Genomic DNA, 27,790 nt, shown 5'->3' on the forward strand with positions numbered 1-27,790 from the left:
TTCCCTCCCACCCCCTGCCCCCTTTGATTTCTCCCCTACACATTCGGGAAATCCCTCCTTTCAGTGCCCAACACCCATAAAAATAGAAAAAAATCCTTTGGGTATTTTTGGAACGCCCAAGGAGTGAGAAGAAAGAAGAAGAGCCGAAGAAAAGCCCTCCCGAAAGACTTGTTGGCAGCAGCTGCAGCGGCAGCTACCCAAGTGAAAAATGTCGGAAAGGTGTCAGTGGTGATGACTTTGAAATTCCTTTTCTCAGAATCTTTCCTTTCTGATCTATTGAATATATGCAATGGTAAGCTGATAATGCGGTTGCCAGGGGAGGAGATGTCGGATGTGGCGTGGGTTTTTGAGATCTGGAGTGTTCCAGATGGAGTAAGATAGAGTGAAGGTGCTGAGAGAAATGCTGTTAGGTTTTTGCTTTCGTTTCCTCCTGCAACTGTTTTTCTTCTCATCTCGCTCTACATGACGACCAAACGTGCTTACAAGCTACGTATCCTTCTCTATCGTTTTGGGTTCAATTTCTAGGGTTTTGATTTCCACATTGCAATGCCGTTGCTTGATCTGGGTTTATTTTTTTATTTTTATTTTTTGAAGCATTCGCTTCTGCAGATCCCTTCTCTACCCTTGCTTCACAGCATTTGTTATTTTGAATTTTGAATTTTTACTTCTCGAGAAAATTCCTTGACCACGGTTTTTGAACAGAGGAATTTGTAGCACACTCTTCCAGTGTAAACTGTCTCAAGATTGGGAGGAAGTCATCCAGGGTTCTTGTCACTGGTGGAGAGATCACAAGGTGAATCTTTGGGCCATCGGCAAGCCCAATGCCATACTGGTAACTACTTCTTACTCTCTCTTTCTCTTCCATTCTGATTTCCCCCTTTTTCGTAATCCATCGTTTCGCATCGGCTGGGAATTTCAATATTTGGTGGATAGCACCGGTGTGTTACAAATGCCTTTTTAGGTGAACAACTCATGAAGCATGACATGTAATTTTAGAAGACTAATGAACTAACAATCTTTGACTGTGGATTGTGTCTCATTTGATCTGGTCTCTATGCAGAGTTTGTCTGGGCACACGAGTGGAATTGATTCGGTAAGTTTTGACTCTTCAGAGCTGTTGGTGGCTGCAGGAGCGGCAAGCGGCACAATCAAGCTATGGGATTTGGAGGAGGCAAAGAGTATGCACATTAGACCTTGGGTGTTTAATATATGATTTCTGTTCTTTTGATATGTTGTTAAACTGATATCTAGAGATTTTCTGTTGTAATGTGGTTTTTTGTATAGTTGTTCGCACGCTTACTAGCCACAGATCAAATTGCATATCTGTGGACTTCCATCCATTTGGGGAGTTCTTTGCATCTGGCTCTCTGGACACAAATCTTAAGATTTGGGATATCCGAAAGAAGGGGTGTATCCACACTTATAAGGGCCATACACGAGGGGTCAATGCAATCAGATTTACACCAGATGGCCGCTGGGTTGTGTCTGGTGGAGAGGACAACACTGTGAAGGTTAGAATTGCTTTTCATCCGAGTTCATGTTTTACATGCCACCGATTGCTTTATAATCTATATGTATGCATTCAAATTTCCTGTAGTGTTCAGATAAAAATGAAGATAAGTTCTGATCTTTCACCAAGAAAAAAAAATGAGATTAGGCTGAAAACTTTGGGAACCTATGTAATCGGAGCTCAGAGCTCTACACTTGGCCTTTGTCAATTTGGATAAATTGACATGGATATATTATGTGCATATGCATAGCCATGCAACCAACCTTGTGACTTGAACTGTGGAATTTGGTGGAAGTTGGTGGTAGAACTAAAGGATGGCTTGTGCTGATATTTAACTCTTTGTTGCAGTTCTTTTTGATATGATTTCATCAAGTTAAACTGTTTGTATATTCATGTTTTTCAACCATGGCTACAGATGCATACTCAAACACAATTAATACATGTACACGTGCGTTGCCAGGTGTAGGGTCTGACTACTGGAAAGCTGTTTAATCATTTCAAGTATCTATATTCATGTTTTGCAACCATAGCTACAGAAGCATATTCAGAACACAATTAATACACGTACACATGTGTCATCAGGTGTAGGGTTGGACTACTGGAAAGCTGTTTAATTATTTCAAGTATCACAACAACCACCTTAGTTCATAGATTTGCACCATGTTAACTTTCTTTTTATAGCTGAAAAATATGCAGCTTCCCACTTACATGTTTGTGGTTAACCTTGTAAGTGTTTTTTTAATCATCTTGCCAATAAAATGACTACTTCAACAGCTGTGGGATCTGACTGCTGGAAAGTTGTTGCACGATTTCAAAAGTCATGAGGGCCAGCTTCAGTGCATAGATTTTCATCCTCATGAATTTCTGCTGGCAACAGGTCAGAAATCTTATTGCATACTGCATTCCGTGTTCTCCCATTTCTATGATTAAATGCAAATTTCATTTTGTTTATTGCATGCAATCTCTCACTATGGCATGTGGTGATGCATCTCTATGTCCCTTATATATCTTTGGCATAATTATAGTTAATGCATGATATGTTTTTCTGTTTCCCAAAGAAAATGGGCATCTAGACATTGGGAAAGTTATAATTACCTTATGATGATGACAAGTTCAAATCCCTCCCTTTTTGAATCTGGTTTCTCAAAATGTTTTGCTAGCTTTGAAGATCAAAGAATGATATGTTTGTAGAGATATCAAAATATTTAAATTTCTAGTATGTTGCTACATTCACTTCAGCAAAGTTTTAGTGATTGCAGGCCTTGGAAGGGTCAGACTCCTTCAACCTGATTGAATTGCACAAATTGACAAGTTGGCATCTCCCCTGACAGGGATGGGAGCGGCCTTTGGGCTTTCCTGTTAGCACACATCCTAGATCTAGCTAGCAGCTTTGGTTGTTCCCTCTCTTGGTCCACTTGTTTAGCTAATATAGTTGCAGATCATTAGCTAAACATGGAGCCAAGGAGATGGTTTCTTCTGTAGGGGATTTTTTTTTTACCCCTTTTAGCTGTTCATTGTTGCATATTTTGTACATGTTCTTGTTTCATACTTGATCAGTATAGCTATCTTGCTACTTTTGTTAGGTTTTCCTCTTTTTGATCATCCTTTGTATTTTGGAACGATTTCTCATTCTTAGCTTGTACTTAAAAATTTATTGTTGTTAGGTTTTCCTCTTTTTGGTCATCCTTTGTATTTTGAAAGAATCCACCCCTTGTACTTAAAATTGATCTCAGTGAGTAGTTTTTTTTCTGATTAAAAAAAAAATCTTTATGTCATCTTTATAGATTCCCCAGACAAAAATAACAGGGAGCTTTTAGTTTGTGGAGATATGATTACAGTGTTTCTCACCATCGGATGCAATTAGGGTGGATTACCTTAGAAAGTAATCATGAATCTGGTTCCTTGATTGGGGGGAGCTTGAGCCTTGTTGGACTTCAGAGGATCTTTTCACTGCTTGGTTACACTTTCTTTTCTTTTCTGGGGTTGGAGTTTTGGGTTTCATGAGATGGATTCAAAATTTAATTAAGAGAGGATTCTAATTTGCAATCTTCAACACTGATCATTGTACTCGACTCTTAGAGTTTTCTGCCTTAGCATTCATCTCTATGGTTCTTTCACTTGTCACAAGAATTTCTATTGTTTAATTTCTTATCTTTTATCTTGCTTCTGTACCAATTTAATGTCTGAATTCACAAAGAGCTCATACCTATGGTTTAGATATCAGTTCATGAAATTTAAGCTATACACAAGAAAGCAAGAAGAAAAAGGATTGAAAACCCTAATCTAATCTACTAACCCATGAGTTTCATCAAGGTTTGAACCTAGAATTCTGTATATTATTGAATGTCTCTTGAGCTAAAATCTAGATACAAGTGTGATCTAGTCATTATTAAATATCATTGTTCAGAGTTCCTAAGCCCTATAACTGCTTTAGAAACTCAAACCTGTTCCTTAAACTTAACTCTATCAACAATTGTTTATTCAGTTTAAGAATGGGATTTTAGGTATGCTGTACATGCCCCTCCTGTTGTTTCCCTTTTCTTTTATAACCCTTTTTTAGAATTAATAGCATGAAAATAGCTTAGTTTTTTATGAGTAAATTGTTTCTGTACCATGCATCTTATCTTCATTGTTCTATTGTGTATTGCATACTTTAATGCAGTATTGAGAGAGGAAAGTCTTCCTAGCCTCCTGTTTTGGCATAATCAGCATAGATCTTGTTTTATGTTTTATGCTCTGACATATCACACTTTTGTTCTGTCATCTAAAATTGTGTTTTATATGGTTTATTTTACTTTAACTTTGGTCTTGTCCTTTCACAGGTTCAGCTGATAGAACTGTTAAATTCTGGGACCTTGAGACTTTTGAGTTGATTGGTTCAGCTGGACCTGAGGTAAATTTATGCTTTATGGCTTTGTCACTGTTGGCTCTTAATAAGATAAGCCTAAGTTTCAGCGTTGAGAAAGTATCTGTATTTTCTTTTTATGTGGATGATTACCACCTGACTTCTTCTCTTCTACTCTAGACCGCTGGAGTGCGTTGTATGACTTTCAATCCTGATGGGAAAACTCTACTCTGTGGGTTGCATGAAAGTCTGAAAGTACGCCCTTTTGTGTTTTATTATATTAAGACCCTACTCTGGATTATATGAAGACATTCCATGTTCACTAATTTTTACTCAATTTCAAACGATACTTTATAGGTTTTTTCATGGGAACCAATAAGATGCCATGATGCTGTGGATGTGGGGTGGTCTAGATTATCAGATCTTAACATTCATGAGGGAAAGCTTCTGGGCTGCTCATACAACCAAAGTTGTGTTGGAGTCTGGGTTGTAGATCTCTCGGTATTACTTAGTTTCTCACCATCTCTATATTACATGTGACTTTGATTGTTTCCCTTGCACTGATGGTGGTAGATAGTCTGAGTTTCTAACTGGTGTATGGTTTGTGACACTTAACCTCTTGAACAGCGCATAGAGCCATATGCAGTTGGTAATGTGACTCGATTAAATGGTCATTCGGAATCTAAATCTAGTTCAAGTGGGAATTTGTCAGTACTGACAGAAAACACCACAAAGGCTAGTTTGGGCAGGTTATCCATTTCACAAAATACAGAGCTGATTATGAAGGAAACAAAATCTCTGGGAAGGCTGTCTGTCTCTCAAAATTCAGATCCTGTTGACAAGGAGACAAAATGTTTGGCATGTATGACAAATTTCTTTTGTTCTTTTTTTTTTTTAATTATTAGTCGTTCACTATTAGTTTTTACTCCTTGTATATGTTTCATATGTGTGTGTGTTTTACTCGGTGAAAAAAGCTTTTTCCTGAGCTTCAGATTTTGACACTGTTTCTTTCTTGGTTGTACATACTGGCTGAAGCCACAGGAAGTGTACCTGGTACTCCTCAAAGGGTCAATTTAAACACTGGTCCAAAAACAACTTTGGCAAGTTCAACAACAGCTCCAAAGAGGATTTCTGCAAAGGCCCATTCAACAGCAAATGTTTCAGCCTTTAATAAATCAGATGTGATACCTGTAATTGTCCCCAGAACTAATGTGAGGTTGGATCAGGCAGCTGAATCCAGAAAGGAAGTTGGTGTTTCTGGAAGAACAATTCCATTCTCTTTGCAGTCAAGAACAAGTGATTTCCGGAAGTCTCCAAATAGAAGAGATGAATTAGAGAGACCAACTGTTTCTGTCCCATCTGAAAATGCAGGTTCCAAAGCTACTGATCTTAGCACAGTTGCAGATAGGAATATTTTTCCTGCAGTTAAGTGCTCAACTCCAGGAATTTCTGCAGCTGAAAGAAATGTGAAAGATGATAGGTGTATTGGATCTGGCAGGCAAGAAATGAATTCAACGATGGAGCCACCTCCTAACTACCACCATGAAAATTGTATGTCTCACTTCTTAGAAACACAGTTTTTCACCTTGTGTTTTCAGCTGCTTGTTTGTTGCATTGTTTGCTGTATTGAATCTTAGAAATATTTGTGCCAATTACCAAAGGGACAAGATAATAGTCACATTTGAAAAAACAACCTCCACTTGTTGAAAATTGTAAATAGAACCTTAATTTAACATTTTTACCCTTTGGATGTGAGATGGGGATAAAAAATTGGATGGAGGTATTTTTATCCAAAAAAGGTTATATTTTATGTTTTTAACAGATGAAGGGTATTCTTCTCATATGTGATTGTTTTATCCTTTTTAATTGTAGAACCCTTTTAAGTACCATCTTCATAGTTTAAGGTATGAATTTTATATTGTTACACAATACATTTTGAGCATAATAGGATTTCTGAAACCAGTGGTATGTTTTTGTCATCTCATTTCATCTGTGTTACTTATGCCTGGTAGCATCTTTCTGTTGTCCAAATCAATGCTTCTTTCTTGTGCATTTTGATGAAAAAGATGCTGCAAATTCAGTTCATGATTGGCTTTTTTATTTTTGATAATATGATGGGTTATTTTTATTTTTGTTAAGGTGACAGTTTATCTTTATTTTTGATAAGAGGACAAATTATCTTTATTTGGTGCTTTTATTTATAATCTGTCTCTTTCTGATGCATGTAATCTACCATATCAGACATTATGTTGTAAGTTTTATTGTTTCTGTTAGTTTTAGGAAAGGGTTTATTCGGTGGTCATTACTTTGTTCATAAGATGATCATATTTTCAGATCAGAAATGAAGGATAATACCTTTTTATGTGTGTTAGGGAGAGAGAGGGGAAGAAAACAGGGGGATTGCCTGGGGGTTGGGGGAGTGTGTTGAAATCCCCTATAAAAGACACCATCTGATTGGCTCCTTGATTGGCTAAGGGATTTGCAACATGATTTCTAAATGAGGAGTCTAAGAGAGAGCAATCTGCTTTCACTGTTTTTGCTTGTGCTAGCCATGGAGGCACTCGGTTGCCTTCTTAGAAGGGAAAGGAGGGTGGTTTTTTGATTGGTTTCAAAGTAAATGGTAGAGATGGAGAGGGATTGGAAGTTTCTCATCTGTTGTTTGTTGATGATACATTGGTGTTTTGTGACGCCTTTTCAGACCAAAAGACATACTTAAGTTGGTTGCTTATGTGGTTTGAGACTATTTCGGGTTTGAAAATTAACCTAACCAAGAGTGAGCTCATTCTGGTTGGGAGAGTGGAGGTTTGGAGGAGTTGGCTTTTGAAGTAGGTTGCAAATTGGGTGTGCTACCAACCACTTATTTGGGGCTTCCTCTAGACGCCGCTCATAATTCTTTGGGGGCTTGGGATGGGTGGAAGAAAGGTTTTGTAAGAAATTGGTAATGTGGAAAAAACAATATATTTCCAAAGGGGGGAGACTAATGTTGATTAAGACTCTACATTAGCTAGCTTGCCTCTACTTTATATCTCTATTCCATGCTGAAGATAGTATGATTAAGGTTGGAGAACATTTAAAGGGATTTTCTTTGGGGAGGTGAGACCTTAGAGAGTAAGCCTCATTTAGTGGAGTGGACTACCATTTGTTTAGACAAGAGAAAGAGGAGGAGGAGGAGGGGGTTCGGGGTGTAGGAGTTAGATACCTTCACCTGTTCGACAAAGCCCTCCTATGTAAGTGGAATTGGCGTTTTGCTACAGAAAGGGAGGTATTCTAGAGACAAATTATTTGTGGTAAATATGGGGAAGTGAAAGGGGGTTGGTGATCTAAGAAAGTGAGAGGTAGCTATGGCGTTGGCCTATGGAAGGCAATAAGGAATTTGGGGGAGTTAGTTAATTATAGAATGTCTTGGTGGGCAATGAGAGAAGGGTTAAGTCATGGAAAGATAAATGATGTGGTTATGAGCCTTTATGTGTTTCTTTCCCCTCCTTATTTGCCCTCGCTAGCTCCAAAGAGGCTTGGGTGGTGGACTTGTGGATGCATGCTAATGAGAGGGAATTGGGTTCCTAACTTCTCTAAGCCTCTAAATGATTGGGAGATTGATATTGTGGAGGGCTTTTTGGCTAGGCTGTAAGATAAGGAGGTAGTTGAGGGAGGTGAGGACAAGGTGTGTTGGCTAAAGACAAAGAGTGGATCCTTCTTTGTTAAATCTCTTTACTCTAGCCTTGAGGTGGGAAGTTTAGTGTTGTTCCTAGTAGGTGTGTGTGGAATGCGTGGGTTCCTCCTAAGGTAAGTTTTTTGCTTGGAAGGCAACTTGGGAAAAGCTTTGACTCTAGATGAACTATAAAGGAGGGGTTGGTCATTGGCCAATAGATGCTTCCTATGTCAATCTCTTGAGGAGTCTATTGATCACATCCTTTTGCATTGTGGTAAGGCAAGGTTGTTGTGGAAGCTCTTGTTCTCACTTTTTGGGGTTTATTGGGTGTTGCATTCTACTATTAGAGAGACTTTGTTAGATTGACATAACTTTTTTGTTGGAAAAAAACGGAAAAAAGTTTGGAGAGTAGCGCCTTTATGCTTTTTTTGGACAATATGGAAAGAAAAATAGAAGATCTTTTGAGAACATGGAGTTGTTTGTTCAAAGGCTGAAATTCTTGTTTCTATGCAACTTATTATTATTATTTTTTTTGATAAATAGTTTATGTGCAACTTATTAACTTGGAACAAATTGTTTATAAGGGAAAACTCGATGTCTGTAGTTGATTTTATGGGGAGGGAGTAGTTTTTTGTTTTCCTTTCCTTTTTTGGTGTTTTTTGGCGGCCGTTGTATACATAGTGTGTACTTGGTGTGCCCCTTTTTGGTACTTTTCAATACTAATCTTATTTATTTATTAAAAAAAATTGCAGCTACAAATTGCGCTTCCTCAATTTTCTCTTTTCTGGATACTTGAGAAATAATAATTGTTGAATCCCCCTTCATTTAAAGATTGGAAGGACTAGAAGCCTTACCTTGACATCTGACATCACTAGGATCTTTGCCTTGATGGCCAAATACTCTTTTGCAGGTTTGGAAAAGGCCCTCAAAACTGTGATCTCTAATCACACCTCCATTTCTTAATTTTTGCTGGGTTACCTAGAAAACACCCATAAAAATTTAACTTGACAAAACCCACTGGAGGTGGATGCCACTTTGATTGCTTTGACTCAATAAATCTTCTACTACAAAAGATGTTATAATCTAGCGTGATTCTACTCAAATGAGTACATACTAGCCATACACTAAAGAACTCTTCCTTTAGGGAGTCCCCCAAAGTCCCTAAAGGAGGTGACTGTTATAGCTGTCACACCTATGAGGAGACCCAATCTATCCCATTAAGTCCGAACAATGTATGCTCCAATGCAATAGGGCAGTGAAGGACGAAATGATCAATGGGTTTACCACTCCCCAAGTGCATACCAAACTGCTTTAGACTGAAAGCTCTCTCTCTCTCTCTCTCTCTCTCATTTTTTATTTTTTTTATCAATCAACCAAACAGATGGAGTCTTTTATTATTTAGAGAACATTTAACAACACAGTCACTTAAATTTGTGATCTCAAAAGCTTTTGCTGCCGCTTTTTCTGTTTCACCTTCTTCCTTATCACAATTAAAAAAAAGAATGCTCCCATGTTTATCTACTCATCTTGATGCAGGAAAGCCTTAGCCCAAAAAGGTTCTGCTACATGAATCCTTTTATTATAGGTAGGATGAACCCTTTTTTGCCATTCAGCTTGATTGGAGCTATATCTTCTCATTTTTCCCCTTTTACCCTCTGGGTGCTTTGAAGTGGAGTCTAATCACTGCTATGAACTGGTGAATTTGTTAGTTTCTGTTGTGCTAAGTTTCTTCACTGCCTGATTCTTTTTGCCTTTAATATGATTGAAGGGTTGATGGTCTTCCTACTATTATGAGTGAGTTTCTGTATAAATGTTTTGGGTATCTGTAGCTTGACTTGGAGTCATTCACCTTGATTCTTAAGCTCCACAATTTTTGTTTCAGATGACACACGGGTGCATAGAGCAAACAGAGATGCATGCTCTATTGAAGTTCAAAAAGGAGGTATATCCTTTAATATTCATGGCTTGGTGCTTGTAAGTGATGAAGTCTGATCCTTTGTACTGAACAAAAAATGCAGGAAGAACCCGTTCGCTTGTTGCTAACTGGGAGAAGAGAGAAATATCTCCTACTTATGAGGGACATACATCCAGTAATTTCTCTGGGACTGTTTCTGCATCTAACATGCTCCCATTTAGTGCGGTATGTGATTATTGCTTTCATATCCCCTTTTTCTATCATCTTTCTTTCCGTCCCTTCTGGCAGGTAGCACAATTTTCAGTAGAGAAAATGAATCTAATAGTAGTGGCTCTGGGTGCATGATCAATGATTATATTATTTACTTTGGAACACCGTGAAACATAGAAGTTAAAAAGAAATTATTTTATATTCTCACTTTTGCTTGATTCTAACTGAGAAATTGAAATGTAAAATGATTTATTTATGAATTTTTGCTTATATTGGGAAAGACTTTTCTGTTAGATAGGCAAATAAGTGAAGACATTAATTAGTTCCTAGCAACAGGGGGAGTTCATGTACACAGGATGTATACAAAGAATGCCAACATAAGCTCATGTTATTCAGTAACAAAATGTATAGCTTCAACGGTTTTAACATTTTTCTTTCTTATGCTTGAGTTGGAACTTCAACTTGAGGTGTAATTCTGATTTTAGATTGGAAAGGATCTCTATTCTCCTGGTTGTTATCAGTGCTTTTGATGTCTTACTTTGTTTCTTGTTAAAATGATTTTGCTAGCGATGGGTGGTCTATGTTATATGAGTTTGGGTACAAGTGTTGGGTGCAGGAATGTGTCTATGTGTTTGACTTTTTCTTTTTCGCATATAAAATTTTAGGATACAAGAACTTGTTTGAAAATAATTTTGGATGGTATTTAAATATGATATAATAAAGAAAATAATTAATTAGAAAATAACATCTCCTTGATAAAATGCTCTCTTTCTTTTTTTCTTTTTCCCATTCTTAAAAGAAAAAAAAAATTCTAAATGGTCAATATCCAAAGCAAAAATAGCAATATCTACAATGATCCCATACCCACTCCTTTGTCATGTTGTGTTAGCATGGGCGCTTAGGGTGAAGTTGAAGAGTCCAAGTATCATAGATGATGGTAACCGTTTCTCCTACAAATCAATTTTTTTTTTTCCCTTGACCAAAATTCTTAAGCATGAGCCAATTGGAAAAATTAGAGAAATTGTATTCTTTTTTCAATTTAAGAAATGATAATTATTTATTAAAAGTGAAACGAACAATAGGAGGATGAACTATCCTTCAAGGGAAAATGCAAAAACATAACTGTGCAAGAAATAAAACAAAGCAGCATAGTGCCCCCCACCCCCCTCAGGTAGGTATGGACTCCCCTTCATACGTCACTAGCTATGAATTGCCTAGCTAAGCCAGTCAATCCACTGTCTGGTTAGCCAAACAGGGGATCCAAGTGTAAAAACTACCCAACTCTCCAGACAAATTAATGATTTTACTGATCTAACTTCCAGTTTCCAAAGTCCTTGCTTTCCTCTGAGAACCAAGAGAGTTCAGTTTTCTTCCACAAAGAAGTTATGGAATCCCAAAACCTTGCCTAAAACAAGCCTTCTGATAAGGTTAGAATCTCAGCCCCTATCACTCCAGTGGGCTTGGAGAGGATTCTAACCATTCTGCCCCAATTGATTCTAATAACAACTGGTGTTATTTATTTATTTTATTGATTTTAGATTATGTATATTGGTTGAAGATATAATAACCCACTTTAAACCTAATCTGACACAGTAATTTGAAACCTTGGTCCTTGTTTTCCATTTTCGTTGATATATCCATAAACCTTGAGGTGCATTTGTTCAAGGATATAGGCATAGGTTGTGTATAGAGATCCTATTCCCACATCTGGTATATTAGCAGGCTGCATATAGAGGGTGTGATAAGTCATTCATATTCATATTTGTATCCCTTCTTTATGAAATCCCAGGGGGTGGATGGGATCTCCAGTAGTAAAAATATGGAAACTATGGCAGAACCTTGATGTAATTATGGTCTATGTTTCAAATCTGTTTGCATGTCAGTCACTACATTTTGCAAAGACACTTTCTCAATTAAACCATCTCAGTTCCCAACAATGAGGAGTTTTTCTCTATTCAATCAACCCTATTATCCAAATTACTCCACCTTCTCAACTTGATAAGCACAACCCTCCTTTCTACCCCAACTAGTAAGAGTCCATTTCTATACAACCATTGCATTTGCAAGCAAAAGGGTTGTTCAGAACAAACATTAAAAAAAAACAGTATCTGAAGGTTTACAAGTGGCTGAATATTTATCCATAAGGGATTATTTGATCAAATCGTACCACTTAATACTTCAACGGGTGTTTTGAGTGAGTGAATCCAACACCAGCCGCCCCCCCCCCCCCCCCCCCCCCCGCCCCCCCAAAAAAAAGAAAAAAAAAAAATCAACTGCTTTACCAATAGTTGAGACCCAATCGGGAGATGTTTCGGGTTATATTCCTATGAATGTAATTTCCATTATAGATGGACATATATTCTCATAAGCCAATTTGTTCAATGGGGGTGGTGATGATTTTAGTAGCAGTGGGCGGCAAAGTTCAATTATTTTGCATTCTCCAAACTACCGTACCATCTTAGTAAGACAATTACAATCACTCCATTCTCCAAATTACACTTTACCTTTCCAATTCCATGCCAATGAAGAGCGATCTCTGTATGGTCACTTCATGCTCCAAATTACTCTACCTTCTTAGTTCCACTTCCTCAATTCTACGTCACTAGGAAGTCCATCACCATGCTGTTACTGATTCTCTAACTACTCCACCTTAACTTGAAAATGAGGGGAAATCCTTCTGTCATTTCACTCTCCAAATTACTCTATCACATCAATTCATCAGCAAAGAAGAGAATCTATTCTCTCAAATAAATCCTCTCTCTCATACACATACACAGAAACACTTTCACACATACGCATACATACACCATATTTTTCAAATATTACATATTACCATGGATCAACTTAATGTGCAGGGGAAATATTAAGTTACATTTTGTATTAGACTAGTATGTAGACCTACTTGTCTCTTTGATATTCTCCAATATATGTTTTAGCTCCTTTTGCCTTTCCTATGGATGACAACATGGATGTTTTTTTTTCTGAATTTTAAACAGAGAGGATATACTCCATCTACTGAAAAGGAAGCAGTGCCTGCCAGTGATGAAGATGCTATTACAGATATAATGGAACAACACGGTCAATTTGTTGGCTCTATCCAGTCTCGCTTATCCAAGTTACAGGTGATTTATGATGAAAAAGTAGAGTCAGCTTGTGGATTATGGAATGTCATTCTTAGCCATTTGTACTCCAGATTAACTCAATGTCCATGGAGTCTTTGTTTTTTTTGATAGATAATGTCCATGGAGTCTTATCTGCTTTATTCTTTTTTGAATGGAATGGATTTACATTTGGTAATTTAAAATAAAGGCTGGGTGCAAGGGAGGAGAGTCTGAACTACATGTAACCAGCCTTATGAAAGGCCCTTGTGCCCCTTCAAGATTTCCAGGGAAAGGACAATGAGGATAGCTGAACTCCTAGATTTGCTTCAAGGCTAGAATTTGTGTACATGCAGACATGTTATATATATATAAATTTAGTCATATGTTCCGCCAAGCCAATGGCTTGATTAGGGACTCTTCCAACCAAACTTATGGTCATATATTTGTAGTCATCTCATCCTCATTTTAACATTTCTTACGGTTTTTATTTTTATTTTTAGTTTTGCTGCAAAATGGTGTGTGGGAAATCAATTATGTGAAAACCGGTCTAATCTATTTTTTTTAGAAATTCCAGAAAACATGGAAAATGACAATATTTTTTTTTTCTCTTATGGATATAGAATGAGTGTGATTGACTCTTTTTTTACAATAGATGATCTCTCTCTCTCTCTCTCTCTCTCTCTCTCTCTCTCTCTGTCGTATCTGCAAATCTTTTGAGCCCCCTTTCCTTCTGTCTCCTTCTAATTTCAAAGTATTTTCCTTTGCTTTCCTTGCAATCCTCAGTACAGGTTTGTGTGTTTTGCCTTTTATTTTTATGTAGAGCTTCATATCCCCTTTTTTTGATAGGTAAAAGCAATTTTATTAAAAGCACCTCAAATGTGCCTGAAACAGAAAGGGAGGCAGCAAGGGGATATGAAGCTCTACACTTCATATCCCCTTGCTGCCTCCCTTTCTGTTTCAAGTTAGCCATGCATGACATAGAATCATACTCATCACAGCATCTTCTCTGCCATAACTGATGTTGGCCATGCTAATGGGACTGATTGTTTGACTAAGGCCCAAGGGGCTTTAGTGGGCTCACTTAGGGTGTTGAGAGCCAGAGGCATGGGCTGGCCCTTAAAGGAAGTGGCCTTTATTTCTGGACTATCAGATTCCCCTGTTCTTTTTAGGGATGCTGTGGTTACGCAGAGAGTGGGTTTGGAATTACAGAGAGATGGAGATCAGCTTCAGGGCAAACTTTGCGATTCCCTTGTCCTATTTCTGAAGAGGATGTCAGGCTTGCTCTTGAGTTGTGAACTCCAGACGCTCTGATGCCTTGAGTCCTGGTGCCATGGATGACATGTTTGGTGCCATGGATGACGCGTTTGGCGCCATGGATGATGCGTTTGGCCATGGATGAGGATGACATGTTGATGGAGGCCAGCTCGCCTTGAGTCCTGGTGCCATGGATGACATGTTTGGTGCCATGGATGACGCGTTTGATGCCATGGATGACGCGTTTGATGCCATGGATGACGTGTTTGGTGCCATGGATGACGCGTTTGGCTCCATGGATGACGTGTTGATGGAGGCCAACTCGCTTTCCAGGTCAGAACTCTTGTATCTCTTCTTTTGGGGGGTGCGGGATCTTCTCTACTAGTCCTTCTTTGCCCTCTGGTGTTAAAGCTGTGGGAGCCTTGTTTTGTTGGGAGGATCCAGGTGGCCTTTGGATGGATGGTGACAATCTTGAGCCAGAGCCTGTGTATTGTTCAGCTAGATGGCTTGGAGGTACAGAGGGCAACTTGCTAGTGAATGTCGGGGTAGTGAAGTCACAGGAGGAATAGTTGAGGATGCCTACTCCGACGAGGTTTCTGGAAAACTGCTCTCATTTAGTAGGTTCGTAGGGTTGCTGGTGCAGGGCCTTAAGATTGAGTTCTTGACCTTGTTATGGAGACTGGAGTGTAGAAAAAGTGGCAAAGATATCATTCACAGAGGAAAAAAGAGCCCTTTTCTCAGGTCCAGATTCAAGAGAGTTATGAAAGCTGAAGTGCTCCATTAATTATGGGTCCTCTTTAGGTTCAGGAAAAAGGAGCGGAAAAAATGTTGGGTAGTATTCGAGGTGTGCTAATGTTAATTAGAATACTCTCTTGGAATGTCAGGGGAACAAATGATAAGGATAAGAGGAAGGTAGTGAAGGCTTTTTAAGATTGCAAAGGGCAGACCTGGTTTGTTTACAAGAGACAAATGCAAGCTCATGCCAGATTTGGTAATGAGAAGTTTGGGATCAGGAAGATTTATGAAATGGGGAAGTGTGAACTTCAGAGGGCAGCCAGGGGGCATTTTAGTCTTCTAGGATAGTAGAGTGTAGGAGCTATGAAATAAGGGAGTATTCTATCTCGTGTTGGTTCAAAAATTGTGATGACAATCTCATTTAGGTGTTTTCTGGTGTTTATGGCCAGTCAATAAGTCTGTGAGAGAAGCCTTGTGGTCTGAACTTGAGGATATTAGGGATTGTGGAATGATTCTTGGTGCGTTGGTGGAGATTTCAATGTGGTCAGATTGCCCAACGAAAGGAGAAACTGTCTGAGAATGTTTACGACAATGAGGCGTTTTTCAGAGGTAATTAACAAGCTGCAGTTGAGGGATTTGCCTTTCACCAGGGGCTCTTTCACTTAGTGTGGCGGTTTAAATAACATGTTTGCTTCTAGACTCGATTGTTTCTTAGTCTCAGAAGACTGGGAGAGTCACTTCTGTGGCCCATCTCAAAGTTTGTTGCCTAAACCCACTTTTGATCATGCTTCGATTTTGCTGGATGGAAGAGGGATCAGAGGCAGAAAAACCCCTGTTTGCTTTGAAAATATGTGGCTGAAAGTAAAAGGGTTCAAAGACTTGGTCAAGAATTGGTGGACGAGTTATAATTTCAGCGGATCCTATAGTTGTATTCTTGCTAGTAAATTAAAGGCTTTGAAACAGGATTTGAAAGTTTGGAATAGAGAGGTGATTGGGAATGTCTCCTTGAATAAAATCATTACTCTTAGTTGGATTGGTTTTTGGGACGCCAAAGAAAGAGACAGTGGTCTCTCTTTAGAGGATTCTGAGGCTAGAAGATGCGCAGTGGAGGACTTCAGTAAGTGGGCAAACATGGAAGAGATCTCTTGGAGGCAAAAGTGAAGAGAATTGTGGTTGAAAGAAGGCGATAAAAACTCAAAGTTCTTTCATAAGATGACTAATGCTCGGAGAAGAAGGAATTTTTTATCTTCTATTATAGTGGATGGTAGGAAGTTGACTGAGGAGATTGAGATAAAGGAAGGGGAGGTTAATGCGTTCCAAAATATTTTGTTAGAGATAGGGAACTAGAGACATAGCATTTTTTGGGTTGTTTTCCTCTTTGGACAGTGATGAGGTGGGGCTCCTTAAGGTTGCTTTTTCTGAGGATAAGATCCAGACTGCACTCTCTAGTTTGGATAGGGATAAAGCCCCTAAACTGGATGGATTCACTTTGGATTTTTAGCAATTTTGTTGGGATATAGTCAAACATGAAGTAATGGGCTTTTTTTTTTTGCTGAATTTCATGATTAGGCCGTTTTGAGAGAAGTTTAAATTCCACCTTTATTGTTCTCATCATACCTAAGAAAAGGGGAACAAATGATTTGAAGGATTTTTACCCTAAAGCTTGGTGGGGAACCTTTACAAGCTTCTAGCTAAAGTTTTGAAAAATAGATTAAAAAAAGTGGTGGGGAAGTGATTTTGAATTCCCAACATGCCTTTGTTGAAGGTAGGCAAATTTTGGATGCTATTCTTACAACAAATCAAGCCTTAGACTCAAGACAAAAAAGTGTAAAGGGTGGAATTATTCGCAAGATGGATATTGAAAAGGTGTATTATTATGTGAATTGGGGTTTCTTATTAGCGATCATGGGAAAGATGGGGGTTTGGGGCTAAGTGGGTTAGTTGGATGAGATGATGTATTTCTTCAGCTCGTTTCTCGATTTTGTTTAATGTTTCTCCAATAGGCTTTTTCCAAAGCTCTAGAGGCCTAAGACATGAAGATCCTCTTTCACCTTTCCTCTTCATCTTATCAATGGAGGCGCTTTCTTGTATTTTCATGGCTATCTTAAGGGTTTCATGGCTAGTGGCCGAGGAGGTGAGAGCGTGGCAATGTCTTGTCTTTTATTTATTGACGATGCCTTAGTTTTTTACGATGCAAGCAAGGACGATGTAGAGGTCTTGAGTTCGGCTTTCATGTGGTTTGAAGCGATATTTGGGTTAAAAATCAACCTTCACAAAAGCGAGTTGATTCTAGTGGGGTGGTTCCTAGTTTGGAGGACTTGGCTAGGGTGCTGAGTTGCAAAGTGGGCTCTCTTCCATCTTGTTATTTGGGTCCATCTTGTTATTTGGGCCTTCCTTTAGGAGCTGCTTTCAAATCCCCCGTGTTTGGGATGTAGTGGAGAGAGATTTCAAAAGCTGCTTGCTTTGTGGAAGAGACAATACTTGTCAAAAAGGAGGGAGATTAACTTTGGTAAAGAGCACTTTCTCTAGCCTCCCAATCTACTTAATGTCGTTGTTTGTCATCCTTAGCAAGGTGAGCTTAAGGGTGAAAAAGATTAAGAGAGATTTCCTTTTTTTTTTTTTTTTTTTTTTTTTTTTTTTTTTTTGTGGGGGGGGGAGGAGATTCCTAAAGTAGGCAACATTTGGTGAATTGTTCTATTGTTTGCATGGATAAAAAGGATGGGGGCTTAGGTATTAGAAATCTTTCTATGCTAAATAAAGTTGTTCTTGGAAAATGGTGTTGGAGATTTGCTTATGAGAATAAGTCTTTTTGGAAACAGGTGATTGTAGGGAAATATGGTGAGGAAGGGGGGGGATGGTGTTCTTGTGCTTCAAGGGAAGGTTACAGAGTGGGGCTATGGAAGGCGATTAGGAATGGGTGGATAGAGTTTAACAAAAAGGTGGTTTTTAAGGTGGGGATGGTAGAAGAGTACAGTTATGGAAGGATAGGTGGTGTGGAGAGGATTCCTTGGAAGGTGCTTTTCCAAGCTTGTACTCTCTTGTCTACTCCAGAGATGCTTGGGTAGCTCAGTTGTGGGGTCAGATTGGGGAAATAGATCAATAGAATCTTGTATTCACCAGACTTAACAATGATTGAGACTTGGAAGAGGTGGAAGCTCTTTTCAGAAGCTTACATGAACATGTGCTTAGAAGGGACGACGAGGATGTCATGTCCTAGCGGGTTTAAAAAAAAGCCTCTTTACTGCTAAGTCCTTTTACTCCTCCCTAGTTCCTTGCAACGGTACAAAATTCCCTTCAAGCATAGTTTGTAACCCTTGGGTACCGAAGAGGGTCAACTTTTTTTACTTGGGAAGCAATTTGGGGGAGAATTCTAATAATGGATCAACTAAAAAGGAGGGGTTGGCTTTTACCAATCAGGCGCTTTTTGTGTAAAGCGGAAGAGGAATCAACAAATCATTTGCTTTTTCACTATCCCAAGGCAGCCATGATTTGGCAACTTAATTTTGCTCTTTTTGGTGTTCAATGGGTTATGCCCAATTCTATCAAGGAAACCATTCTAAGTTGGCATGACTCCTTTGTTGGGAAGAAAAGAAAAAAGGCGTTGAATGCTGCCTTTATGTTTATTTTGGACCTTATGGAAGGAGAGAAATAGAAGAGCCTTTGAAGACATCAAACTGGTGGATCAAGCTATTTTACAGTCTTTTTTGTACATGTTTTTGGATTGTAGGTTTTAGGTCGTGGTCCTTATTCGATTTCATTGATTGGTTGGGATGAAAGTAAGGGGGTGATGTTTTGCTTTCTCTTTTCTTTTCGGCCTTGTTACCTTGTATACATCGTGTATACTTTTAGGTGTACTTCATTAGGCTTTCTTAATACAATTGCTTTTACTTATAAAAAAAAAAAAAAATTTAATCAGCTTTTACAACATTTTAATGAGAGTTGATGGCAAAACAAAAAAGAGAAAAATGATCTCATTCTAACATATTGAGAAGGATGTTTCTCGTACTGCACAGCTGGTATTTTTTTTTTTCTGGAGTATAATTTGTAGAATATGATTGAAGTGGATAGTAAAGGTTATTTATTAAACATGTACTGATATGGCTATCTATATATCTGTCTCTTCCTTTATTGCATTTCTATTCGGGTCAACATAGGTTATGCATTATCAAAATTCAAAATTTTATTTTCTATTCAATGAAGATTGAAACATGATAATTTGGATTTACTATGGGCTTCATATATAGATTAGATAATTGATTAAATATGGGACAATTGTGTTTTGGACCCAGCTGGGCCCAAAAATTAAGATTTGGCTCATAAAAGTTGCATAATTGATGGGAAGAATATAAAATGTGAAGAGACCAATACCTTTCAAAACTATTTTGAGTATTTTCTGCCATAATGTTTGACAAACTTTTTGATCTTAAATTTTTTTTAATAATTATTATGAAAATTTATTATTTTTAGAAAACTATTTTTTTTAAAAAATATATTCTAAAAATATATCATTTAAAAAAAATAATTTTGACATATTTTTAGTTATTTTTTACATACACAATTTTAAAAATATATATTTTTCAAGATGTTTGATTTTTAAATAATAATAATAATAATTTATTTGTATTTTTTTGGAAAAGGGTGTATTTTTTTCCAAATCACTAAATTAAATTAAATTTTATTGAGTTTTATAAAAGAAATAAAATTTAAATTAATATTTTTCTAATTTTTTTTTTTCATAGTCAATAAAGGTCATTTTTGGAAATATAAAAAATTCATGTCCTTCTTCTCAATTTTTACACTTATATGGTGAACTTATATGGACCAAAACTTAATTTTTGGACTCAACTAGGTTCAAAACACAATTGTCCCATTAAATATCTATGTAAGAATTTATGTTTTGGGGTTTACATACCAAGCGTGCCTTCACAGAACCAGAAAGGAGAAGAAAAAGAAGATAAAGACTTTTTCCAAATTTTATGGTAGAATATGAATTAGGCCTTTTAGTTGCAACTAAAAGGGTTTTCAAACAATGATCATGGGTGTGTGTTTTTCTTTTGTTTTCCTTTTTCTGTTTAAAGTAAGAAACATTTGTTGATTTGAACATTTTTTTTAATCTATTTTCATCAGGCTACTGAATATCAAAGATCTCATTGCTTTGACTATTTTTTATCAACATTAGGACATTGCTGACTATTGAGCATAACTATTTGCAGGTAGTCCATAGATTTTGGGAAAGGAATGACATTAAGGGGGCTATTGGTGCGATGGAAAAGATGGCTGATCATTCTGTTAGTATTTTGCATTCAATTGTTTCTCTAGAACCTTTTTGTCTTTTCTTGTTGATTTTTTTGTTTTTGAATTCTTGGATTGGAAAAAGAATTTAATTTTGTAGCACATTAGTACTAATTCTTCAAGAGCCTATATTATTCCATATATTTCAAATTGCAGGTCTTTGCTGATGTAATCAGCATTTTGAGAGAAAAACCTGATGTTGTGACACTGGAAATTTGCACTTCTCTCCTGCCACTCCTCACGAGTCTTCTTGAAAGTGAGATGGATAGGTAAGAAATTTGGTACTATGTGACTTTCCGCTCTATTGTTCTGCCCATTCAGCTCTGGTTAGCAAATTCACCTTTGTTCCATTAGTTCCAGGAAAAAAAAAAATTTCTTATCTGGTAGACAACTATGCTGCCTTAATGACTGAAACATGCTTTTTTCATTTTTGTTTTTCCCAGTTTTCTTATTTGGTTACTTGCACTACACTACTATAAACTGCATGTGTCTAGTTTTACTTCAAATTCACAAAGAATGTAGTACATAGGGACCATCTTTTTTGTAAACTTAGAGACAAGCAACTCCTTATCATGAGAACAGTGATTTGAACCTGAGGTAGTGCCCTGGTTAAACATCTTAATGAAAGCTTGGATGGAGCTAGATGGTGATGATCACTTCCTTTCTTAGAGGGCAGAAATTTATCTTTTCGCTTACAAATTATGCCTACTCGACATCAATGAAGCTGCTTATAAGTTTAGGAGAGAACAATGAGACAAAGATTAAGTTATGAAGTAAGGGTATCAAAAGGTCAACTGCTTTTTATGTTAGGAAGCATCAAAGGTATCTCCTCACTTGTGTAATTGATGAAAATATCTTTGAGAGAAGAGTGACTTGCATTTGAATTAGAAAATGTATACGATAAAGTCCTAAAAAAATTTGTTGGCTTTTGAAAAGAGCAGTGGTTCATAGGGGTATTCCTGTATTCTTGAGGTCATGTACAGTGAAGTGCTAACTTGTATGAGAATAATTGGAACACAGCCAAGGAAGCTCTCAACCACAATAGGCTTATTTCAAAGATTAGCATTTAGCCCTTGTTCATTTTAAGAATGACTTTCTAGGCCTGTTTAGGAAGATATCTCCTGATGTATGTTGTTTGTTAACAATATCAGACAAAACTAGACTACTGGTTGGAAGTATGGAGACACTTCTAAAACTACACATTTAGGATAGGCACATTTATGACTATCACTTGGTCCCATGTTTCTCTTTCATTGATTAATAGTTTACATGACCAAGAAATTATTGCATTTTTTTGTAAAGGATGGAACATTTATACAGTTGACATTTACAGGGAAAGGAAAGTTGCAACTTTTTGCAAGTCAATTGCAGATGGAGAAATTATAGTTAAATCTTGCTTTGAGGTTGTAGTAGACTGACAATTTACAGGGAAAGAGATTTGGGACTCTCTAGCTCCTTCAAAAGTGACATTCCTCTTACAGGCAGCAGTATGGGGGATGATCCTAACAACCGGCCAGCTTATAAGCTGAGGAAAAGTTCTTAAAAATTGGTGCTACATGTGCAAGAAGGATGAAGAAAAGGGCCTGAAGATTTTTTATTTATTAATTCTCTTACTTTCTATAGAATACAACATGGTATATATGTACAAGAGAATGGTGCAATCAATCACCATAAGGACCGGGACTCAATCTTAACTGATTAGAGAATAAAATCTCCACTAAACAAGGAAACACATTAAATTAGGAACTAATAACAAAATACCAAAATGGCCTTAACAAACCCTAGAATTCCTCACTAACTTTAAGCTAGAATTCCACAGGGCCAGTTGTCTTCTGGTGCATTATTCAGTAGCTCAGGACCTTTGGTGAAAAATTGCTCTTGTTGGAGTTGCTTATATTGTGTTGAGGGCTGGGAAAGAGATATTTTCTAGGCCCCCCTCCCCAGTTCAGAAAAAAATGGGATTGAAGGTGAAAGAGACTCTTTTTTGATCTTTATGCATGAATGAATTGAATCCACCACACAGAAGAGTTTCAACGTGGTTATATTGATAGGTCAGATGGTGGTTAATGTGTATAGGTTTTATGGTTTCTTTTGTTTTGTGTTTTCTTTCTTCTGGTAGTAATACATGGGACGCGTTGCTGGTGTTTTTATATATTTTCTTTATTACACATCGAAAGGAAATCAATGGTCTTTCCCCTTCTTTAATCCTTTTACTAGCTGCATCCTTCCCATACTTTCCTGGATGAAAGTTGTTGGGGCCTTGAAATAACAGTTTGTACTCCTCTAAATCCTTGTCACTAATTTTTTAACCTGCAATGTTGATTTGGAAACTTGAAGCTCCTCTAAACATTAATTAAACTTTAGGTGATCCATAGTGGAGTCAATACTGATAAGATGCTTCTGATTTGAAGGCCTAATAGAGCTCATCATCCAAGCATTTTCCATCTGCAAGTGGGTTGAAGAATCAGCAGATCATTTGTTCTTATATTGCCTTCTGGTCTTTTCTTTCTGGCATTAATTGTTTGATATGGTGGGGATCCTGTTGGTGTGTTGAGACCATCTGAGACAAATTCCACTATCTTTTTATTCCCTTAGGGCTTATATGTTTATGGATTTTTTTGGAGTCCGTTTGAACATGACTAATTGGGTCATGAGTTGTTTCTCCAGGAGAGCCTGGTTTTGCATGGTTACCTTTTAGGTAAGAATAAAATTTAACTTTGATAGGTGTTCACTGGACTATCCAAGCCAGCTGAATTTTGAAGGTGTCCTTAGACTCGAATGTTTGGCCACATGTTTGCAGTTTTTGGAGGCCAGCAGAGGGAGGTGATTCCATATTGGTTGATATTTTAACCTTGTTGGAGGGCTTATTGAAGCTTTTGGTTTTTGGTCTTTACAATTTTGCAGTTGAAGGAGATTCTGGTAATTATGTAGGGCTCTTGACCTTTGGGTTCCTTGGTGTTATTGCTCATTTATGAGAGAAATCCTTGAGTGCCTTTCTTTTGGATGCTTGTGAGTGGGTACCTAGGAAATCTACTTTAGAAGTTGATGAGTTGAACAAAAGTGGAGCATGTACTTCTGAAGATTTCCATGCATATTTATTACCCTCCTTGATTGTTGCTTTTTTTTTCTAGATCTTTATTTTTGTTTTCTTTTTTGCTTTTCTTTTTTGTTGGAAGGATTCCTCATTTTTCACCTCTATATTAAATCTTCTTTGATATCTTAATAATGAGTCTGTTTATTTTTCAGAGATAAAAATGGAAAAAGATATAGCACTAAAAGGATGTGGGAAAGGCTGGAAATAACTTGAGTCAAGGCTATGAGAAAAGGAAATAGTGGCCTATAATTTAGGGAAGGTATCAGCCTAGATGGAGTTGAGTGGAAAAAAGATTTCAGGTGACTGACTCAAGTAAGTTGATCGGCTCAATTGTTCGCATGGTGGTGGCTGTTGAGTTTTGTGTAGTTAAAAGAATGAGTCAGTAGGGGTGTTTCGTTAAGGATGGAATCTGGTGTGGCCAATTTTTGTTGTTTATTTTTTATTTTTTATCTTTTTTAGTAGGTAAATTTTTGTCCTCATTGGGACTTGAATCTGGAACCTCCAAGAAACCCTTTACAACTTAAGTGTACGCTTCAAGGGCAATCCGGTGGCCATTTTTGTTTTTCTTTTTTCATTCTTCACCCTATAATTGTTGTGTGACAAAAATAGTTAACTGAGTAGGAGGAAGTTAGAACTAGGTTCTATTTAGCTCCCTTTCAGATGATGCCATACCTGTAGAGGATGCATTTCCTAACTCTTACTATTGCTCACTAGACTAGGATGCCACTTCATAGTCACTCATCAGGAAATTTAAGGTATATGTATTGTGAATTTGAGGGTATTTGGTGAAGTAGCTTAATAATTTAATGACTTAATGATTGAATTTAAGTTGTTAAATACATTACATATGTTTGGTAAAATAACTTAAAGTTAAAAAGTGGCTTAAAGTGATAAGTCAAAATAATTAATTTTTTCTAAATCCCAAATATCCTTTGCCTTTGTAGCACAACTCTCTTTTTCTTATTTCTGGCTTATGACCTCATTTCTGAATATCAGTGAGTGTAAAATTTAAGTTTGGAAATATTTTTTTGTTGATTTTAACAAATAGCTTAATACTAACAGTAAGAATGAGGTAATAAATTTTAAATGGATAACCTAAACATATTTTGACTTGAAATTATCTTAAGTCATTAAGCATTATATATTAAGTTCCAAGCACCCATTTAGCCTAATCCCAACTAGCAAAATCTAATTCCCAGGCTCTTTCATTAGAGAAGTTGCATTGCTTCAGGTTTTTGATAACAATAGATCTTGACTCACTTACACGTTTATTTTTTTAATAATATTAACCTCCCTTTTGATTTAATCTTAACTATCAAATCCAGTGATTGAAAGTGCCAATGTCATAAAAGTCATGAGAGATCTGTTTCAAAAATACGGAACCCTTATTTGGATTAGTTAACTTTTGAAAGACTGTCATTCCCTTTATTTTCTCACATGAGAAGGGTGAACAAGGGCATAATAGTTTTTAAATAGTCAACTGAACAAGGCTGAATCACCCCTTTTGAAACAAAAATCTAGTGAAGTCGTGCGATAGTGCCTGTGAACCTTTACATAGTATTTAGATACATGATAGCATATCTATGTACCTGTTTCAATGTCTTTCACAAGCACCAAATGGTGTATTTTGGGTTTTTTGATGATATTTTATCTGTTTCTAAGATATATTTGTCAACTCAAATGTTAAGGGAGGCCAAATACACAGCATTAGAAGATAAACTAAGGGCAGGTCCCTTGGTCCAAAGTCATCATACTAACATTCAACCAATTGATCAACAAGATCTAGGCTACAAAGAGAGTATGAATAGAGATGGCAGTGGGTGGGTTTTTGGGTAATCCATCCCAACCTGCTTGGGATGGGTTTGGAGAAGAGCTTAGCAGGGAAGGGTTTGGGAATTTTTCAAAAACAAGAATCAAGGTAAATTTGCTACATATTTCTTCTTATTTAAGAAACTACTCATGCCATTTTGTAAAACCCGCCCCTAAACATCACAATGCTAACCCTTCATATTATCTTTTCATTCTTCTCTCCTGCTGCTGTCAGTCTCCATTCCTCTGCCTCTTGTTTCCGAAATGCAAACTGTCTCCATTCTATTCAGTATTTTCTGCAATAACTCTTTTTTCTGGTTGATGAGAAACTTAGGAAAAGAAAAGATTACGTTAGTTGCTGCAGCTGTTCCTGCGAGATCTTTGTGCACCTTCTTTCACCCTTCTCCTATTCATTGCTTCATGGGATTTTGTTTTTGTTTTGTTTGTCAGATTGGGTTTGTTTGAGAGTTTTGGTTTATTAAAGTTAAAAGGCTGATTTTATCATCATCATCATCATCTTGTTTCGTGGTTAACAAATAGATTTTTTTCATTTTTTTTAAATTTATTTTTTCTCGACTTCTTTTAAATTTCTCAGGAAACAGACTTGATACTTTATATTTTTCTATTAACATGGCATCCCCACCTACGTTAGTCTGGGAATTGGATTCACTGTCATGGGTTTGAGCTGGAAATGGGATTTTCTTATTTCTCAGCAGGGGTACGGTTCGGAGGGGTGCGCTCCATCCAGAAATGCCCCACCCCCAACCCCTTGTGAATTGTTATCTAAAAAGCTCATTCTTTGATTGGAGCATATTCATTGTGCAGTTTATAACTCATTGTGATTGTAGCTTTGAACATCTGATTTAGCCAATGACCATTTTCATTTAGTTGATCTACAAAAAGCACTCTTCCCATTTCAATTTTGAGGCAAAACAACCTCCATGATTTCATTAATTGTAGAAGTGCTCCATGGAAAGATTGTGTAAGATCATCATCTTTGATCTTGCCCCATTTTATAGTTGATACGATGAAAATTGTAATATATTTTGTGCTTCTCTTTTTCAGCTCCTACTTCTTAGACCTTTTTTAACTTTCATATAATACCTGTTTTTAATTGCAGCCATGACTTAACAGATTAGGATGCAAGTATTTAACAACCTTTTCCATGTAATAGGCATTTAGGCATTTCTCTTGAGATGCTCCTTAAGCTGGTCAGGATATTTGGTTCAGTGATCCATTCAACTTTATCAGCATCATCATCTGTTGGTGTAGATATTCAGGCAGAGCAAAGGTTGGTCTCGCTGCATCTCTCGTCTTTGTTTTTTGTTCTCTAATTTTTGGATATTCTTAGTCCTAACTGAACGTGCTGCTGCTTAATGGGTTTCAAAGACTGGAGCGCTGCAATCTCTGCTTTATTGAGCTTGAAAAGATCAAACACTGCCTGCCTGCCCTAACCAGGTACATATTTCGTTCATTTTAATTAGCCCCTTTTTTTGTTTTCTTCGCTGTTGAATTGCATGCTATTTTAGTTATCCTAGTGTTGCCATTTCTATCATTCCTCTTTTCTTTTTCATAGAAGAGGAGGTTCAGTTGCAAAATTGGCGCAGGAGCTGAATCTAGCACTTCTAGAAGTACTATGAGTGAGTGGTAATTTTTGGGCTTTCCGTGGATTAACTTATGGTGCTTTGAGGAAGTGAGTTTGTGCATTTTCAAGAATTCGGCCCATCTCCATGCAGCATCTCATTGTGCGGTGTGTGTGATGTTGTTGAACCCCTTGCCCCTGGCCATTTGATGCTGAATGGAGACATTAACTAAACACTAATTCCTACTTCATTAACTGAAATCCAAAGGCTAATGGACAAGTCCCTCTTTACCTCCTTCAGCTGGTTGCTGCACAGTTCTGGCAACTAGACTCAGTTTCTGCTTGGCGGAGAAGAATCAAACCACGCCATGTGACACTCTAACCCAATGTCTGGTACATCAATTTGTGACTTTTGGCTTCATGAGTGAAAGAATGTATCAATTTATAATTTTTTTTTTTATATATAAATACAAATGCGTGTCAAATGATAGCAGTGCAATATTTGGACTGTCAATTTGTTGGAATTCTGGAAATGAAGCAAATTTATGGTTTCCCAATTGTGCCTGCAGTATGTCGTCAGTCATGCTAATTAATTGGAATGGGAGAAAGAGGGGGAAAGAGTGGTAAAGAAACTTGAAGTGTTAACTTATGAATGGGGGTTGAGTGTAGAGTAGTTATTCAAATCACCAAAACAAGCTGTAAAAAAGAGACCCATATATTTACATACAGATCCCTATAGTCTTTTTGAGTCGCAAGTAGTGGATATGTAGAAGCGAAGATTGACAGTCATGATG

General features: G+C 37.3%; 1 protein-coding gene and 1 non-coding gene across 2 annotated transcripts; both read left to right on the forward strand.

Annotated features, from left to right (window-relative positions):
• On the forward strand, nucleotides 1-27,553 carry LOC117923753 (katanin p80 WD40 repeat-containing subunit B1 homolog). Its single transcript, XM_034842190.1, is given in 20 exon segments — nucleotides 1-228; nucleotides 317-490; nucleotides 703-780; nucleotides 783-832; nucleotides 1,061-1,178; nucleotides 1,285-1,511; nucleotides 2,285-2,387; nucleotides 4,333-4,403; nucleotides 4,536-4,610; nucleotides 4,713-4,856; nucleotides 4,983-5,217; nucleotides 5,391-5,906; nucleotides 9,887-9,946; nucleotides 10,023-10,144; nucleotides 13,126-13,251; nucleotides 20,433-20,507; nucleotides 20,668-20,780; nucleotides 26,589-26,705; nucleotides 26,804-26,872; nucleotides 26,991-27,553. Coding segments are annotated over 19 exon segments (2,391 nt in total). The 5' UTR covers nucleotides 1-228; nucleotides 317-462; the 3' UTR covers nucleotides 27,055-27,553.
• On the forward strand, nucleotides 2,803-2,931 carry LOC117924419. The gene has a single exon (XR_004652786.1). It is a non-coding gene; the product is annotated as a U6atac minor spliceosomal RNA (small nuclear RNA).
• Nucleotides 27,554-27,790: the final 237 nt, after the last annotated feature.

Source organism: Vitis riparia, chromosome 10 (assembly GCF_004353265.1).
Source record: "Vitis riparia cultivar Riparia Gloire de Montpellier isolate 1030 chromosome 10, EGFV_Vit.rip_1.0, whole genome shotgun sequence".
NCBI lineage: Eukaryota > Viridiplantae > Streptophyta > Magnoliopsida > Vitales > Vitaceae > Vitis > Vitis riparia.